At 43.7% G+C, this 16363-nt stretch overlaps 1 protein-coding gene across 1 annotated transcript; it reads right to left on the reverse strand.

Annotated features, from left to right (window-relative positions):
• Window positions 1-930: 930 nt before the first annotated feature.
• On the reverse strand, window positions 931-15527 carry LOC133122950 (cardiac-enriched FHL2-interacting protein-like). Its single transcript, XM_061233245.1, has 2 exons — window positions 14998-15527; window positions 931-8983 (listed from the first exon to the last, which is right to left on the reverse strand). The coding sequence occupies exon 2, from the start codon at window positions 8852-8854 to the stop codon at window positions 1718-1720; it is 7137 nt and encodes a 2378-aa protein (XP_061089229.1). The 5' UTR covers window positions 8855-8983; window positions 14998-15527; the 3' UTR covers window positions 931-1717.
• Between the last annotated feature and the right edge of the window lie 836 nt (window positions 15528-16363).

Consider the following 16363-nt stretch of genomic DNA (forward strand, 5'->3'; position numbering starts at 1 on the left):
ATTTTATTCTGGATACGTTTGGGGAGGTGGAATATATTTGACATATATGCCATGGCACACGGACTGCGTGTTTACAATGAACTGTGCACTTTGTAGGCAATCCGTTATTCAAAATTTTGTTTTCATTCTTCAGAACAGCCTTTTCCAGATGCTTTGCATACAATGCAATTCAATTCAATAAAGTTAAATGAAATGTATCAACATTAGAGTTTCGTGAAAATGACGAAAATTGAGGCTTTTTCACGTAAAAACGTATAAATTTTATAGATAGATTTATACTTCTTGCTTTTGTAAGTAGCATATGAGTCAGGTATGAGATTATGGATATGTTTCCCTTATGTAAATACAACTAGCCCTATATTGTAACTGATATGGTAGGTTTTCGGTCTTTATAGTGATTATTGGTTAGGTTCCTTCTTGATTGGCTACTATGACATCGGAAACCCAAAAATTGTGTGAAATAAGATGTTACAATTTTTTACTAGCCTACATTATTATTTACATCTGATTCTCTAAGGAGCACACATCGTTAAAGAAGAAATTTTGAGAAAACATAAAAGTCACGGAAAGCATTCTCTGGGAAATATGAAAAGAGAAAAAAAATCATATTGAGGTAAATCGTTAAATCGGATGGCTGTTTATATCCATTAGGGGGCCTCATTGTGCAAATCAGAAAGGAACAGCAACTCCTTTGTCGCGACTCTCTTGAAATGTTGTTTTCTAATATTGAAAATTTCCACTGAAACCAACTCATCTACTTAGTAGAGTTTATTAAGTGTAAAGAGTCTCAGAATCACGGGAATACATGCTGTGGTTTTCCTGTGTACTGAATATTGCCAATTAATTTGACATATGACTTTCCATAAAGATCTGTTTACATTTAGCGCAGTTTTCCTTCCTTATTATAAGAGTTAAACAATGCAAACAATGTCCGAAGATACTTCAAAGTAATTTATTGGCACAACAAAGTAAAGTTAAATTGAGTATTTGAACTTATCCCTGGTAGTGCTTTGTTGTGTGGCAGAAAGAAAGATCTTCTGGAAGTGCAGTACAAGGTTATTAAATTTGAACAAATCACATATTAGTCTATACAATGCATATTCAAAGTGAATACTTGGTGCCATGAAGAAAGAGGCAAATCATATTAAGGGAAAACATCACACAGATTAATGCTTCCAAAATAAATGTATCAGCCACATTACAAAGATATTTCAACCAGGTAAGGTTTCATTAGGTGCATCTGAAGAATTTTAACTTCTGTGTATTAATATGTTAATTAATTAATCCATCGACATACGGTGTGTGCCAAGTGAGATTTTTATTATCATGATTGGAATGATTTAAATGGTTTTTTATTTTTTTCAATTTAGCACAAAACCTTGTTTCAATAAATAGCCCTGCTTTATCTAAGTATTCATCACAGAATAAAAACTCTTTAAAAAAATTAAACTTATGCAATTCATCAACAGACTTTACACATACTACAACACAACTGGCAATGCCTCAAACTTTATGAAAATTTGATTTGAATATCCACTTCAATACTTCATTACCCTCTTTTTCATATAATGGCTTTACAGCAACATTGTCCCCTCTCATTTGTATGTACATATATACTGTGCCTTTTTAACTTTATTCCAGTATCTTTCATTTATGCTAAAAAGCATTTACAAAATAAACAAAACAGTGCATTTAAAACAACCGGTAATCCCTGAAGTCAAACATTGTCTACAGCAAAGCTGTCCAGTCCGCTCACTGTCACAGCATTCATAATTCGAGAGTTCATGCTGTCCTCATCCTCCATGTACAAGGGTTCCTCTGGAAAGCAATCGAATGGTACACACGCATGCTGGGCGTATGTTTCTGCTTCTCTACTTTGAGTTTGTTGACAGTCCTCCAGTCTATAGGGGGCACTCCTGCTCTGTAGCATTTCCTGATCCACCATCAGAATTTCTGAGGCTGGAGTCTGAGCAGCAGAGCCCCGAGGTGGTAAAGATGACATAGGAACAGGCATAAACCCAGGGTAGAGCAGATAAGGAGAATTCAAAATCTCCATGGAAGGTGGGCGAGATGAGACGACCTCTGGGGCCTGTACTGGAAGCTGAATGTACTTTCCTGTTTCAGGGTCAAAGAACATCTTCGTCTTGACCTGCACAGGCATGTCAACCATGAAATACTGCCCTGAATCAGGATCCTGTAACAGCTTCCTTTGAGTTAGTGGGAAGGACTGCGCAATTGCGCTTGGGGTGGGCTGGGTTTGACCAGGTTCAAGGCAGAACTGTGGTTGCCCCAAATCAGGATCCTGTACCAGCTTCCTTTGAGTTAGTGGGAAAGACTGTGCTATTGTGTTTGGGGCGGGCTGGGTTTGACCAGGTTCAAGGCAGATCTGGGGTTGCCCCAAATCAGGATCCTGTAACAGCTTCCTATGAGTTAGTGGGAAGGACTGCACTATTGCGTTTGGGGTAGGCTGGGATAGACCGGGTTCAGGGCAGAACTGGGGTTGCGCCAAATCAGGACCCTGTACCAGCTTCCTTTGAGTTAGTGGTGAGGACTGAGCTATTGCGTTTTGGATGGGATGGGATTGACCGGGTTCAAGGCAGAATTGGGGTTTCCCCAAATCAGGATCCTGTCCCAGCTTCCTTTGTATTAGTGGTGAGGACTGCGCTATTGCGTTTGGGGCGAGCTGGGTTTGACCGGGTTGAGGGCAGAACTGGGGTTGTCCCGAATCAGGATCCTGTAACAGCTTCCTTTGAGTTAGTGGTGAGGACTGAGCTATTGCGTTTCGGGTGGGCTGGGATTGACCGGGTTGAGGGCAGAACTGGGGTTGCCCCAAATCAGGATCCTGTCCCAGCTTCCTTTGTATTAGTGGTGAGGACTGCACTATTGCATTTGGGGCGGGCTGGGTTTGACCGGGTTGAGGACAGAACTGGGGCTGCCCCGAATCAGGATCCTGTAACAGCTTCCTTTGAGTTAGTGGTGAGGACTGAGCTATTGCATTTGGGGTGGCCTGGTATTGACGTGGTTCAGGGCAGGACTGGGGTGCCTGTGGTGGGTTGGGTGTAGGCTGCAAAGCTAACGTTTGGGCGGGGGGGGGGGGCTCAGTGTGGCGTTCTCGGACAGGTTTCGATCGGGCCCGGCTTTTACCCTCAACTTTGCTCTCAGCTTCCGCCTTCTTAATCCTCTTATTTGTCAGCCTCTTGGCACGGCGCAGGGCTTTCTCACTTTTGGGGAGAACTGGTGGCGGTTTACCAAGTGGTTGAACGTCACCAGCACTGCAGACAGAATCAGATTTTTCACTGGGTGCTTTAGAGCCTTCCGTTTCTTCAACGCGCAGAGAACGGGTCACTTTCTCCTCCACTGTGTCCACTGCGTTAGCAGCACTACTCTCCACTCCCCCAGACGATGTGCCTACAGCCTCTTGCTCTCGAGATGGAGTACTGAGGGCTCCTGCCTGAGGGCTCCTCTGCTCCTGTGCTGCTGGTGGTGTGATGGTAGGTTGTGCCATTGGGGACCTGACGGGCATTTCTCTCAGGCACGTGCCTCTGCGCGACAGTGAGGATTCACGAGGCGAGTGGACTTTACCTTGCTCCCTCAGACGACCGCGTTCGTCTCCGCCTTCGTTCTCTTGCTTTCGAGATAGAGGACTGACGGCTCCTGCCTGAGGGCTCCACTGAGGGCTCCTCTGCTCCTGTGCTGCTGGTGGTGTGATGGTAGGTTGTGCCATTGGGGACCTGACGGGCGTTTCTCTTAGGCGCGTGCCTCTGCCCGACAGTGAGGATTCACGAGGCGAGTGGACTTTACCTCGCTCCCTCAGACGACCGCGTTCGTCTCCGCCTTCGTTCTCTTGCTCTCGAGATGGAGGACTGACGGCTCCTGCCTGAGGGCTCCACTGAGGGCTCCTCTGCTCCTGTGCTGCTGGTGGTGTGATGGTAGGTTGTGCCATTGGGGACATGACAGGTGTTTCTCTCAGGCGCGTGTCTCTGCGGGACAGCGAGGATTCACGAGGCAAGTGGATTTTACTTCGCTCCCTCAGACGACTGCGTTCGTCTTCGCCTTTCTCAGACCCACTCCAGCTGTCTCTGGGAGAGCTCAGCCTGAAGTCCTCTGGGAACCTGTGTAAAGGCGACTTTATGATCTTAGTCAGAGGGGAAGTCCTCACAGTGTTATCTTTCACTTTAAATAAGGTGTGCCTAATGGTGGATGGAGAGGAAGCGTTTGAACGTGGCGTTTGTGATTTCGCGTATTCTATCAGGCACCGGACCCAACCACCTTCGTCCAAGTCAGTGGGTGATGTGGGGCTGGCCTCCTTGGATAGTGCACTCTCACTCATAGGTGAGGCAACCAATCTTGTGTCTATCTCACTTTCACCATCAGGTATTGCATAGTACAGCAGAGGTGGTATTTCAGCTTGGTCTTTTGTTGCTGGGGTCATCTTGTTCCTGGCCTCTTCACTTTCTTCCTCTCTACCTTCAGCATCTCCCAAAGCAGGAGGTACTTTAATTTCTTTTTCCAAGGTTTTGCTCTTGGCTTCCTCTGCAGGAAGGTGTGAGTCCATGGCGGACTCTGCAGGCATGTCAGTATGACTTGACTGCCCGTCTCTTTTTCCTGGGGGCCTCTGGGGCACAGGGGGTGCTGGGCGTTTTTTGTAGCGGACGGTAACAGTCTGTTCCTTGATGGGCTCCTCGGTATTATCTTTTGTCACTGCTCCTCTGCTGTCCTGCATTACACTGGAAAATTTCTTCTCAGATTCAATGCTCTCTTCCAACGCCATTTCGAAACATTCATGCTTCACTTTGTTTGTTTCTATGTTTGAACATGGTGAAAGTCGTGTGTGGTCTTCCTCTTTTTGAGTTGCTTCCTGTTTGGCTTGCCGCTTATCTTGCTTTTCAGACAACTCCTCTTTGGTTTTGTTTTCTCTCATTGAAAATACGTCCTTAACTTTATCCTTCAGTTTAAGTATTTGCTTCATTTTGCTGTCTTTCTCTTTATTGGCAAGTGTTCTTGTATCAGATTTTCCATTCCCCTTTAATTCTTTTTCCTTTACCAAAGTGCATTTTTCTAGCTCATTCTGTTTTGTTGTTGTTTTGTCACCGTCCTTTCCCTCCTCCTCTTTTGTATGTTCTTTGTCTCTTGACCTATCATCTCTCACTTTACTACTTTCTTTTTCTTTCTCTCCAAATATGTCACTCTTACTGCGTTCCCTTCCTGGGGCCTCCCGTTTAATGGGAGCCCTCATGTTATTTTCAAATACATTATTTTCAGACGGTTGGGCGTCTTTTATTTCATTGCAATGCTCCTGCTGGTCTTTTTCTACAATTGCAAACCCGTCACATGCAGTTAAATGTTTGTTCATTTCTGCAGGTGAGCCCGTTTTTACCCTGTTTTTCTCCTTTTCCTTTTCTGTGTTTTTGAGAGAAGTTTTCTCCTCTCCAATTTCACATACTTCCTCAGGAACCTTTTTGTCCTGCAGATTTTCTGTAATTGTTATCTGTTCCCTCTCCTTTATTAAAGGTATGTCCTGCATAGGCTGCAAGCACTCTGTACTTGCAACTGAACCCCTTATTGTGTGTGGGTTCCCTCTTGTTGCGTGCAAGACCCTTTCAGAGCCCTCCTCATTATCAGGCAAAACATCATTTCTGAGAAGCCTGCTCTTTGAGTGCACTTCTGTTTCCTGAAATACTTCCTGTTGGGCAAAGCCGTTTCGGTTACTTGCTAAATTTTTATTTTTGACAAACTCATTATGTCTCTGTAATAGTACGCCTTCGTGGGATTTCAGTGCTTCTGGGTCACCTGCAACATGTCTATCCCTTGTGGAACAGTCACCCTGTTCCAAATTCTTGTGCTCTGTGTTACTTTTGAAGATATGTCTGTTGTATCTCGTTGCAATAGCATCCTTCTCCTCCTGAGCTTGCTCACTGTCATCAACATCTTTTATTGTATACCGCTCATTTTTGATGTACTGGTTTTGTCTGGCTGAAAATGCATGATTCATCCGGTCTTCTCTTCGATCAAATTCTTGCTCCTGCTCTGGAGTTAGTCTTTGTTTAGTGTTTCCTCTTTCCTTATTGCCCAGTGAATCTTCTTTAGTGTAGTGTTTGTCTAATTTAGAAAATGTCCCCTGTTTTACACTGTCCCTTTTTTGTGCTGCAAATTGATTTATAGGATCATTTTTTTTGACCGAAAACAACTCAACTCTATCTTTCACTGAAAGAACTCGTTCTGTGTGACATTTTTCATTCTGTTTATTTACCCGCACGTCCCTCCTGTCATTGTGCCCGTCTGCTTCATCCGGATAATTATCTCGAGTTCTGATTTCATTATGCTTGACCTCTTCACCTTTGGTGAAAAGTGTATCTCTCAAAGAATGTGTTTCTTTAATTCCTCTCTCTTTGTCATTAGTGACATTGGAGCTAGGTGCCACATCCACCACAGGCCCTATGGTCTCTGTAATGTTCGCTGCCTTGTAGAGATTCAGTGATGGGTGATTAACACCTTCCCTCTCCCACAGTTGGGTTCTGTCATATTTTGACTTTTCTAGGCCACAGTACTGACCATTTCCACTTTCAGCTTGCTGGATTGTGCCTGCCGCATTTTCCCATGTGCTATTGAAGTTTCTGCAGGCAGCGGCTTCTTTTACGGTGTGGGGTGAACTTAATGTCAAATAGTCATCCGATATGCCTCCGTCGGCAGGTTTTTTATGATTGACGGTTTGGGCGTCAGTTGACTCCAGAGCAACCTCACTGGCAGGCCGGACGTTACTCACTTCTGGCTGGAGGGCTGTATTAGCCTCAGCGACAGGGGGCTCAGAAATAGCCAGTGCGGTTTTGGGTTGAGCGGTCTCTGGCTTGGAGGGCTGCTTGCTGATGTCTGTTATTTTGAACTTAGTGGGGCTGTATGTGCTCTTGACACGTTTTCTGTTGTCCTTGAGGTTGAACAGCAGGCCGGAGGCAATGGCCTTGTAGCTGTTGCGTGATTTAACCTCGTTAGTTGGCTTTGCGGAGGCATCGGTGAAGGAGGACGGTGAAAGGTCGAGGTCAACCAGACTGGAGGGTGTGAGAGCAGACTGCAGCACCTCTGACGTTCCCGTTCCCTGTCTGGGAATAATGGGAGTGAGCAGCTGGGAGATGCTGAATGGGGTTGAGCTGGAAGATGCAGGCTCTTTCACTGCTGTGACTGCTGTAACAGTTATGACTGGGGAGACCACTGTGACTGATGGAATTGGTGTGACCACAGTGACCGATGTGATTGGCACGACCTTTGTGACCGATGTGTTGGGCGGGGCCATTTGGACCGATGTGATTGGCGGGGCCATTGTGACCGATTTCATGGGTGGAGCCATTGTGAATGATGTGTTTGGTGGCGCCATTGTGACCGATGTGATGGGCGGGGCCATTGTGACCGATGTTATAGGCGGGGCCATTGTGACCGATGTGATGGGCGGGGCCATTGTGACCGATGTTATAGGCGGGGCCATTGTGACCGACGTGATTGGCGGGGCTATTGTGACCGATGTTATAGGCGGGGCTATTGTGACCGATGTGATGGGAGGAGCTATTGTGACCGATGTCATGGGCGGGGCCATTGTGACCGATGTCATGGGCGTGATCGATGTTGCCACTGTGGCTGCCCCAGCTGATGCGACCATCCCATTTGTTATGCCTATGGATGCTGCCTCCACCTTGCTCTGGCCCTCGCTTTCCCCACATGGCGCAGCCGTGCTGGGGAGACTCCAGGGCAGAGCGGCCCTTGACTGGGCCCTATTCTTCCTCCAGGGAGGAAGGCTGGCATCTGACTCTGACTCGCTCCTCTTCTCAACAGCCATTGACCTCTGCAGGCCAACAGCAGGAGGAGGTGTAGCAGGGCGTGTGGAGAGAGGTGGAATAGACGTGGGTGGCGGGGCAGGGGAGGACTTGGCGTCTTCAGACTTACTTTGGTTCAGCTCATTCTCTTTGGACGTTGAGGTTTGTAATCCATGTTCTGCTGTCAGCTCTTTGTAAAGCGGCGAGTCGTACCACATTGGACGTTGGTTTGTGGACACGGGATCTGGTGTGTGGTTTTGCTCAAGTAGGATCCTGTTGCAGTCCCGCCACGACTCAAACGCACTGTGTTCGCTGTGGAGGAAAAAGTTCTTGTTGCTCAGTTTCCTTGGCTTGCTGGATTTGCCACGTTTGCTTTTGGAAGACTGTCCTGGAACCTTTTCCAGGTCCTTCTTTGCAGTCTGGGCTGTGGCATCTCCAGAGTGAACGTGGTTTTCGGTTGGATGAAAATTACTTCTCTCGTGTCCAGCTGAATCAAACTGTTCTCCTCGGATGTTCGGCAGGGCCTTCTCCCAAAGGTCATTGGTGCTGTTTTTGTATTTGAAGTCCTGGATTGCTCTGATGTGTCCCCTCTGGTGGCTCTCAGCAGTAGTGCCACCATCACTGCTGATCCTCTGTTGCCAGGCCGTTTCTATAGCACCGTTTTTGAGCCCCTTCCTCGCCATGTCCAAAACCGACTGCTGGAATGTAGCGCCGACCGTTGGCTCGCCCATGCCAGCTGCCCCCCCTCCATTCTGCTTCCTGCCCAGGGAGAGCAGCTTCTGGCTGTTGTACTTCAGGATATCTGCATTGTGGACGTCCAGCGAAAAGGCGTCGTAGTGCTCGACGGGTGAGGAGGCGAACTCGGAGTCGTTGTAGACGGCCTCGTCGCCGATGCACAGGCTTTTGAAGGCGCGGTCGGTGAGGCTGCTCACCTCCCTGTCTGTGTCGTCCATGAAGCTCCCCACGCTCGATGTGTCGCTAAAGCCATCTGTGTATTTGTAGTGCCCCTGCATGCCTCCTCCGTGAGTCACGTGGCGCTTGTCCAGACAGCTCATCCCCAGTGAGCATTCGCATACAAGGGGCCAGTTGCTGCAATCTGTCTCTTGTCTACTGCCTGCCTTCCTTATGCTCTCTTGAATATGACTAGTTCACCTTCCAGAAGGTGATACAATCTCTTTTCTGACCTGTAAATGAAGCAGAGAAAAAGTAAATCAGTACAGATAAATAAGTTTCAAAGGACAAAATGCTTGTTAGGGTATCTCTTTGCTCCTGAGCAATTCTAAGAGCAATTTTGTTTTTTTGCTTCAACAAGCACAATTTAAATAGCTTCAATAATATTCAAATAGCACAAAGGGCTTCGAAGTTAAATACAAACAGAACCTTCATATTGGCCAAAAAACATTCTTCTGTGCAAAATAGTGCTATAAGGTAATCAGGTATACAGTTTTGGAAATGTTAGATGCAAAACCCAAAAACATGACAGGACAAAACAGAACAGTACAATAGCAGTTAGCCATTAAATTGCACTAGTTCTATAAGAGTTTTATATATTTTTTATCATTATTATTATATTCAACTATTTTGAATGGGATGTTTTGAAGTTTATTCCACATAGCCAGACAGAAATATGGATGCTAGAATCAATCTATAAAATAAAGCATAACAGCACACTAGTTGTACCATCCATCCATCCATTATCTTAACCCGCTTATCCTGAACAGGGTCGCAGGGGGGCTGGAGCCTATCCCAGCATACATTGGGCGAAACACTAGTTGTACTGATAGTATAAATGCCAATTGCAGATATGTGTAGCGGAAACCATAAGGGGCGCTGAGCTCAATCAGAATTCGAGCTTTTGTTCTTTTTTTCCTCTTGCAACATAATGTTCCTGAACCGATTAGAACTAAATAATGATAAAATAAAAACCCATTCATTTTGTTCCTTTTCTCCCACCTCACAAAAATCATCAGAGTGACCTTCCTCAAAGCATATTACATGTGTCAGTGTTTCTGAAAATAATAATAAACATGGGTATAGTGGAGTTATTTTAGTTGTGCAGCAGTCTGTTTCTGAGATGAACATGGCTTCTGACTGTTGCAATAATCACAACTGTTTACATGAACCCCCTACCCCATCACCACCTGCCCTAGAAAATTAATCTAATTCATAATATCACACTGCATTAGCACTGAATAACTTGTCATGTCTAATATAGCACCATGACAAAACTTTGAAATAGGGAAATGGCGGGGGAAATCAAATCGGAAGAAACACAACTCTCAAATCGCTCTTATCAGCACAAGCAAATAACCTGAAAAGCTCCAGCCATTTACAATGTGTAGGATCGTTACAACTACACTGTCGGATGTGACTTATACAGTTCATCAAACCATTTCATTGACCAATTTACTTGAACATAAACAGATGGCAACGTCAACATTCTCCACTTGAGCGATAGGGATTAGCACTGTTTGCACAGAGACTTACATAATAGTCAAACAGTAGCCTAACATTAAAATTAAATGTTCCCACCCAGCTTTATCATGACACAATCAAGAAACAGCAGCGGCTGAGGCCTGAACTCGTTGCAATAGCATGCGCTGACAGGCCTACTCATTTCAGTAAAAAAGTCAAAAGCATAGATAAAGCGATAATATATTAGGTTATGCCAAAAATACAAATAAGACAGCTGATTCAGGGTTACATTAGCCTACCTTCTGCAGAACTGCTGCCTAGTCAAACCTCTCTGTTTCTTCAATTTACACTTTGCAGACCCACTTGGATGATACCGATCCATCATGTCCAACAAGCCAGAAATTTAAGATTGCCAAATCAAGATGTTGAACAATCTAGAAGTTCGACTTGGGAAATTAAAATGCCTGCATGCAGCCGCGTCACCACGATTGTGCACCACCATGCAAGGAGTCAGGGTGAAAGAGAAGGAATATGCTTTCATCCTGGAAACTACGTTACAATTCGATAATTTTTGCATCGATGCTTGCTTATGAAATACGCTTTCTTATGCTTCACAGCCGTCTTTTCTGAAACTTGTTTACCAATGTTGCAGCTTTATCATTGGTCCATTTTAGCCAATGTTTGCGTAAAATACCAATAACGAACCTGACCCATACAGCTTGATCATTCATTTATATTTGTAACAACTAACGTCTTAATCGGTTGCACAAACTAGGCTACAGTAAAGTAGTTAACGAAGAAGGCCTACCTAATATTCAAATGATAACAGATCAAACCAACTCATCTACCTTTGTTTATTGCTTAGCAAGCTTAGGATACTAAGAGAACAAACTAACGAGGCTATAGCTGACTACTGTATATTAGGCCTACTACTACAATCGTTTTATCCTCGGTTAAACTGCCAGTGTCTCGCTTCGGAAATTAAAATAACCAGGCAACGTAGAAGTCATTAGGCCTACGCCATCCCAACATTTCCCTTCTGCGATTGATGGAAACCACACAGAAAGAGGAAGCTCACCCATAATTTGGAAACAAAATATTTAATAAGGAGTGTTTCCATTGATATATCTGGAAGGGAAAAAAACGACACTTTTGACATGTCCCACATATTTTGGCCAACGTGGCATGGCACGTGAACAAGGTAATGTTGTCCCTTTTTCAGATTGTAATGGCTGCATTTGTAAATTGCACCTAGCAACAACTGCTAATCTATGCTAATTAGCTAGATTTGTTCGCTTGCAAGCTCAGCAAGCATTAGCAGACAGAGGTGGTTATCATAAAGTCTATTGATAATACAACATCGTTTTGAAATTATGCTAGCTAGGCTAACGTTATTCACCAACTGCAAGCCAGTTTTATTATAATGTCTTTGGTGAAGTGCAGTATTTAATCCACATTTGTGGCTAGCTCTAATGATGCTTTGAATGTGGGTAGCTACTGTTAACTAAAGTAGACTCACAGTAGACTAGCTAAATTTGCTCCTGGTGATCTTTGGTTTTTGTCCTTGTGTAAAGGGGAATTAGCTTAATTCCCTGCAATGAACATTTAAACATTGGAAAAATGGCAGTGTCAAATGTTTCCTGTTCAGTGTGGTAGATTTGACCTTTTATGTATGTGTGTGTGGTTTGTGGTCCTATCATTACTTACAGTGCAGCAGACAGCCCACCATAGGCTACTACATGTAAGCTATTTAAAGAAAGACTTATTTTAAGACACACACACTTTCTCACACTAAAGATCAGGCCTGTTCACAGTGGTGTTGGGTCGGTGGGTAGGGATTTGGAAGGCTACATGGCATTCGGCATAGGTACCTCTGACCCCATTACCCATAGGTGCACCCTCATCCACAATCCTCTGTCACCTTTTACTGCCCTTCAAACTGCCCAGAGTCTTGCAGGCTCTAAGCCTGTTGAACGTTCTGTGCATATCACTGCAAGGATAAAATGTCTCCATGACGGTTAAGGGACTAAAATTATCAACACTTAAAGATGCAGATTAGATTTTTTCTCCTCATAACTTTTTAAACTATCACTGATAAGCAGTATCTATGACCTGACAGGAATCTGCTAAAATAATCTGTTATATCACCAGACGCACTGCATTGAATTAGACCTTCTTCTGCATGAGAGCAGTACAATACTTGCAGAAAGAGCTTAAAATCAATTACATGTAATTGTAGTTTACTTGAAAGTTCTAGTTGCACCCCATCACAGCCTTTTATTTAACATAGTATGTATGTTCAAATATGCAGATTCCATCAATTGCTATAAATGAACTCACTCTACATCCTCTCACTGGATTTCCCTGGCTGGATTATCATTTAATTTATTGTCTAAACCAGGGGAGTCCAATCTTACTCAAAAAGGGTTTTTGAGCAAAACAACACCTGATTCAACTAATTAACTAAGGATGGTCTGCTACCAATACCTTATAAGTAGAATCAGGTGCCTTAGTGCTAGGCTAAAACAAAAACCTGCACCCACACTGGCCCTTTAGAGATGCCTTTAGCATCAAAAATAAAAATACATATTCCATCTGAAACACCAAAGGAAAACCATTACATATCACCATAGTTATATTTTTAATTATTATTTATTATTATTTATTATGGCTATGAGAATCATGGCACTCAAATGAATATGCTTATGTAATCTCTTGTCACAATGACAGTTGCTAAGGAAGTGACCTCCTTTTGCAACTGTGCTTATGGAAGCAGCTGCTTACTAAAACTTTAGGCCCAATACTAAGTTATTGAGATCGCCTTGAAAAAATAGGGCATTGACATTGTCCGTAATGGCTTTATCTATATTTCCATGGTGCGACAAGGCAGTGGGCAAATTGGTAAAATGTCATTGTTAAAATAGTAATAATTTAGAAATATATTAATGTGTTCAATTTGAATTTCTTACATGCACACATTTAAAGAACCAGTGTTACATAATTATACAGTAATGAGAGCTGGCATGACAGCCTACATGCTGGTGTTATGTTTAAAGCACTATGCACAGATGCTTTGATCATCTACAGTAGGTCATAGGTATATTTTCACCAAAGCTCGGTAGAGCTCAGTTGCAGTACATGGTAAAAGGTGTTATAACGTAATCTTAAATTACCCATACAGTTGTTCTATACTGCAGCTATGATGGGATGAAAATTGATTATTTTAAACAATGTGACACACGGTAAAGCAAAAATTGGCATGCAGCACTTAGCTCTGCTTTAGCAATCAGTTCCAATTACCTGAAAATATATGATAGGCGATTAAATTAAATATGGTGGAAGGAAGCAATTAAATGATATTCAAATCTTACATTAGCCCCATTGATATCCGAGGTGACTAAAAATGTGTCTACATCCCAAATGTAGTATTCCATCATCTTTATCATTTCACCTGTTTGTGTGTGTCTGTGCGTGTCTGTGCTTGTCTGTGCTTGTGTGCACACGTGTGAAGTAATACATTGTGTATTTATGAAAGCTGAAATATGATACATCTCCATTTAAATAAATAACTAAATTATTCACAGTTTACTCATGCACTAGCAGTTCTGAGTGCTAATGATAATGGAACTACAACAAGCACAAAAAGATTGCCATGCAGGACCCTGTCCTTAGTGGGACATTGCTGTTGTCATAACCAATGTGCCTGACCTGAATTAATAATGAGCAAGTTGAGCTGGGATAGGGCCATGGTACAGAATGCATCATGTAGCTGTAGCATACATAACTTGCTGAGACTAGAAATGCACAGACACCAAATTAAAATAACCCGACTGGCCTCCGCATTGTCAGTCGCCATTTACGAGTCGCCGTTAACCTTGAGAATGCGAGTAAAACATAGCATCTTACACAGTTAATTTTACTGCAGCTGTCAAGCTATCTTTGTGGCGGCTTAGAATAACTCATGAAACCATGTATATCCCCTGAACTGAACTAAGGGCTTTACTACCAGCCCTGCAGATAGTGCTTTACTCTGTCCTTAACTTTACAATGCGCCTTGTGAAGCATGGGAATACTCTTAAATCAAATGTACTGTACTGCACATATTGGTCACATAATGTTTTATAATTAGAAGCAAAAAAAAAAAATCACAGGGAATGACGGCTGTACTTTACAGAACAAAATGCTTTGCTGCTTTGTTGGGTCATTTTGAAATCATTACAGTTTACAGTTAATAAAATGACTAATGACTGATAGGGCATGTTTGTCACAGTACAGTATTTTTATGTTGACAGAATTCAATACTCCCCCCATCCCCTTTTACATTTTGGTATTTAATATGCCATCCACCTCCAAGAGAATTTGGCTGCCATTTACAAAAAATCTCCATTACTTTATAATTTGATATAGTAGCATGTTGCAGTCTGGGTGATTTCCCAGCCTTGGCAAGTTTATTTTTACAGTAGCCTACCGAACGTTCTCACAAACCTAACACCCCTGGGAGGTGCCTCAACAGAGTTCTTGAGAGGTACAAAATGTCAAAATACAAAGTTTCGCAAAAAAAGCAATACAAGCAATAGAACCAACAAAACAAACAAGTTAATTCATAAGCCAATCCATTATGAACCATTTACTTCTTCGGTTGGCTTTAGTTAGTGCCAAACTTAAAATAAGGGAAATTCATTGTAGAGTACTTGCAAGAAGAATGGACAAAAAGTTAAATTCCTATTTGTTCATTTTGAAATATTAGCCAAAAAAGAATGTAAACAGCCCTGTTGTACTTCACCTTTTGCTCCTTGTCTCCATGCTGAAGTGAGAGCTTGTGCCAGGCCTCACGGTGGGATAGACGAAGCGAGATGAAGACAAAAAGAGAGAGAAAAAGAGAGCTGGCTTCAGGCAGAAATCCCAGGGCCGTGGTCAGGGTCAGGGCCAGGCAGCTGCTGAATGGACATGGTCGTTCTGGTTTGTTCCGGGAGTAGCGTAGCGTTGATAACCAGCCTCCTTATCCCTCTGGATCGGCAGGGACGTGCAAGCCCGGGGAAAGTCTTGAGTGCGCTCAGGCCTCTAGGCCCATGTGAAACACTGCAAGAGCAACGGGGCTGGCGAAAGTGAAACGCCCCCCCCCCCCAAAATAGAAGCAAGGGGGGGCCAAAGAAGCCAAACACAGTTGTAACATAGGGTGGTGGAGGCTAGTTGGCACAGATATCGGAACAACCATTCGGTGTCGAGTAACAGGAACATGAAACAGACACACTCCGCGGCTATTTCTGTGCGGAGCTCTGATCCCCTTAAAGTCCTCTTACCTTTTAGCACCTCCACGGGCGGTCATTGGCGAGGGGCACCCAGGTGTTTAAAGCAAGGGCTCTTTCCTCGGGAGCACTTGTGCTGTTCAGCTGGTGAAGGGCCTGGCGTCCATGAGTCAGTGTCTTTCAGCAAACAGGTGCGCTGAAAATAAATAAACCATTGCATCACCCCCCCCCATCGTGTCACATATTTCTGATGTGAGTGTGAGTTGCAACAGGCTTCTGACTTCCACAGCTGATTATGACGGCCTGGAGCACCGATTATTCAGATCGCTTTACTTGTTTACTGGAAGTCTTTACAAACAATGCAGAGGGCACAGACTGCTTTCAGGGTTCAGGGAGACAGCTGGGATGTTGTCGTCGTCTCAGTTTTCGGGAGGTGGACATTAAGTGCTTTCTGGCGGCTTTTTTTAAGCTCGTGACAGAGCTGGTGCTGAGCATTATCCTCAGCCTGTTTCTACTTGGTTCTGAGAATTTTCGCTTTCAAGATCTACGAATAAATGCACGATGGCAGTAAATTAGTGCTTATTTGTAAAGTGTTCAGTTACAAATAAGTGTATAAAGCAACAAGCACCTCACCTTACATGGGTTTCGCACCTCATTTCACATTTATATTTCGGTATAATCACCTTTGTATGAATATCGAGGTCTGGAGCCCTTTCTGTCTTACAGTACACAGGTGTGTTATTTATGTACCTCTATTTGCAGAAGGTTGTATTTCATACAGTAATGGGTCGTCTTTCTCTGCGACATCTACCGTATCATAACAAGACACATGTCACATGCCAAATTTACACCTGTTTAAACACGTCTAATGCAATACCGACTACCCATCGTGCGAGATGGAAA

Source organism: Conger conger, chromosome 2 (assembly GCF_963514075.1).
Source record: "Conger conger chromosome 2, fConCon1.1, whole genome shotgun sequence".
NCBI classification, from domain to species: Eukaryota; Metazoa; Chordata; class Actinopteri; order Anguilliformes; family Congridae; genus Conger; species Conger conger.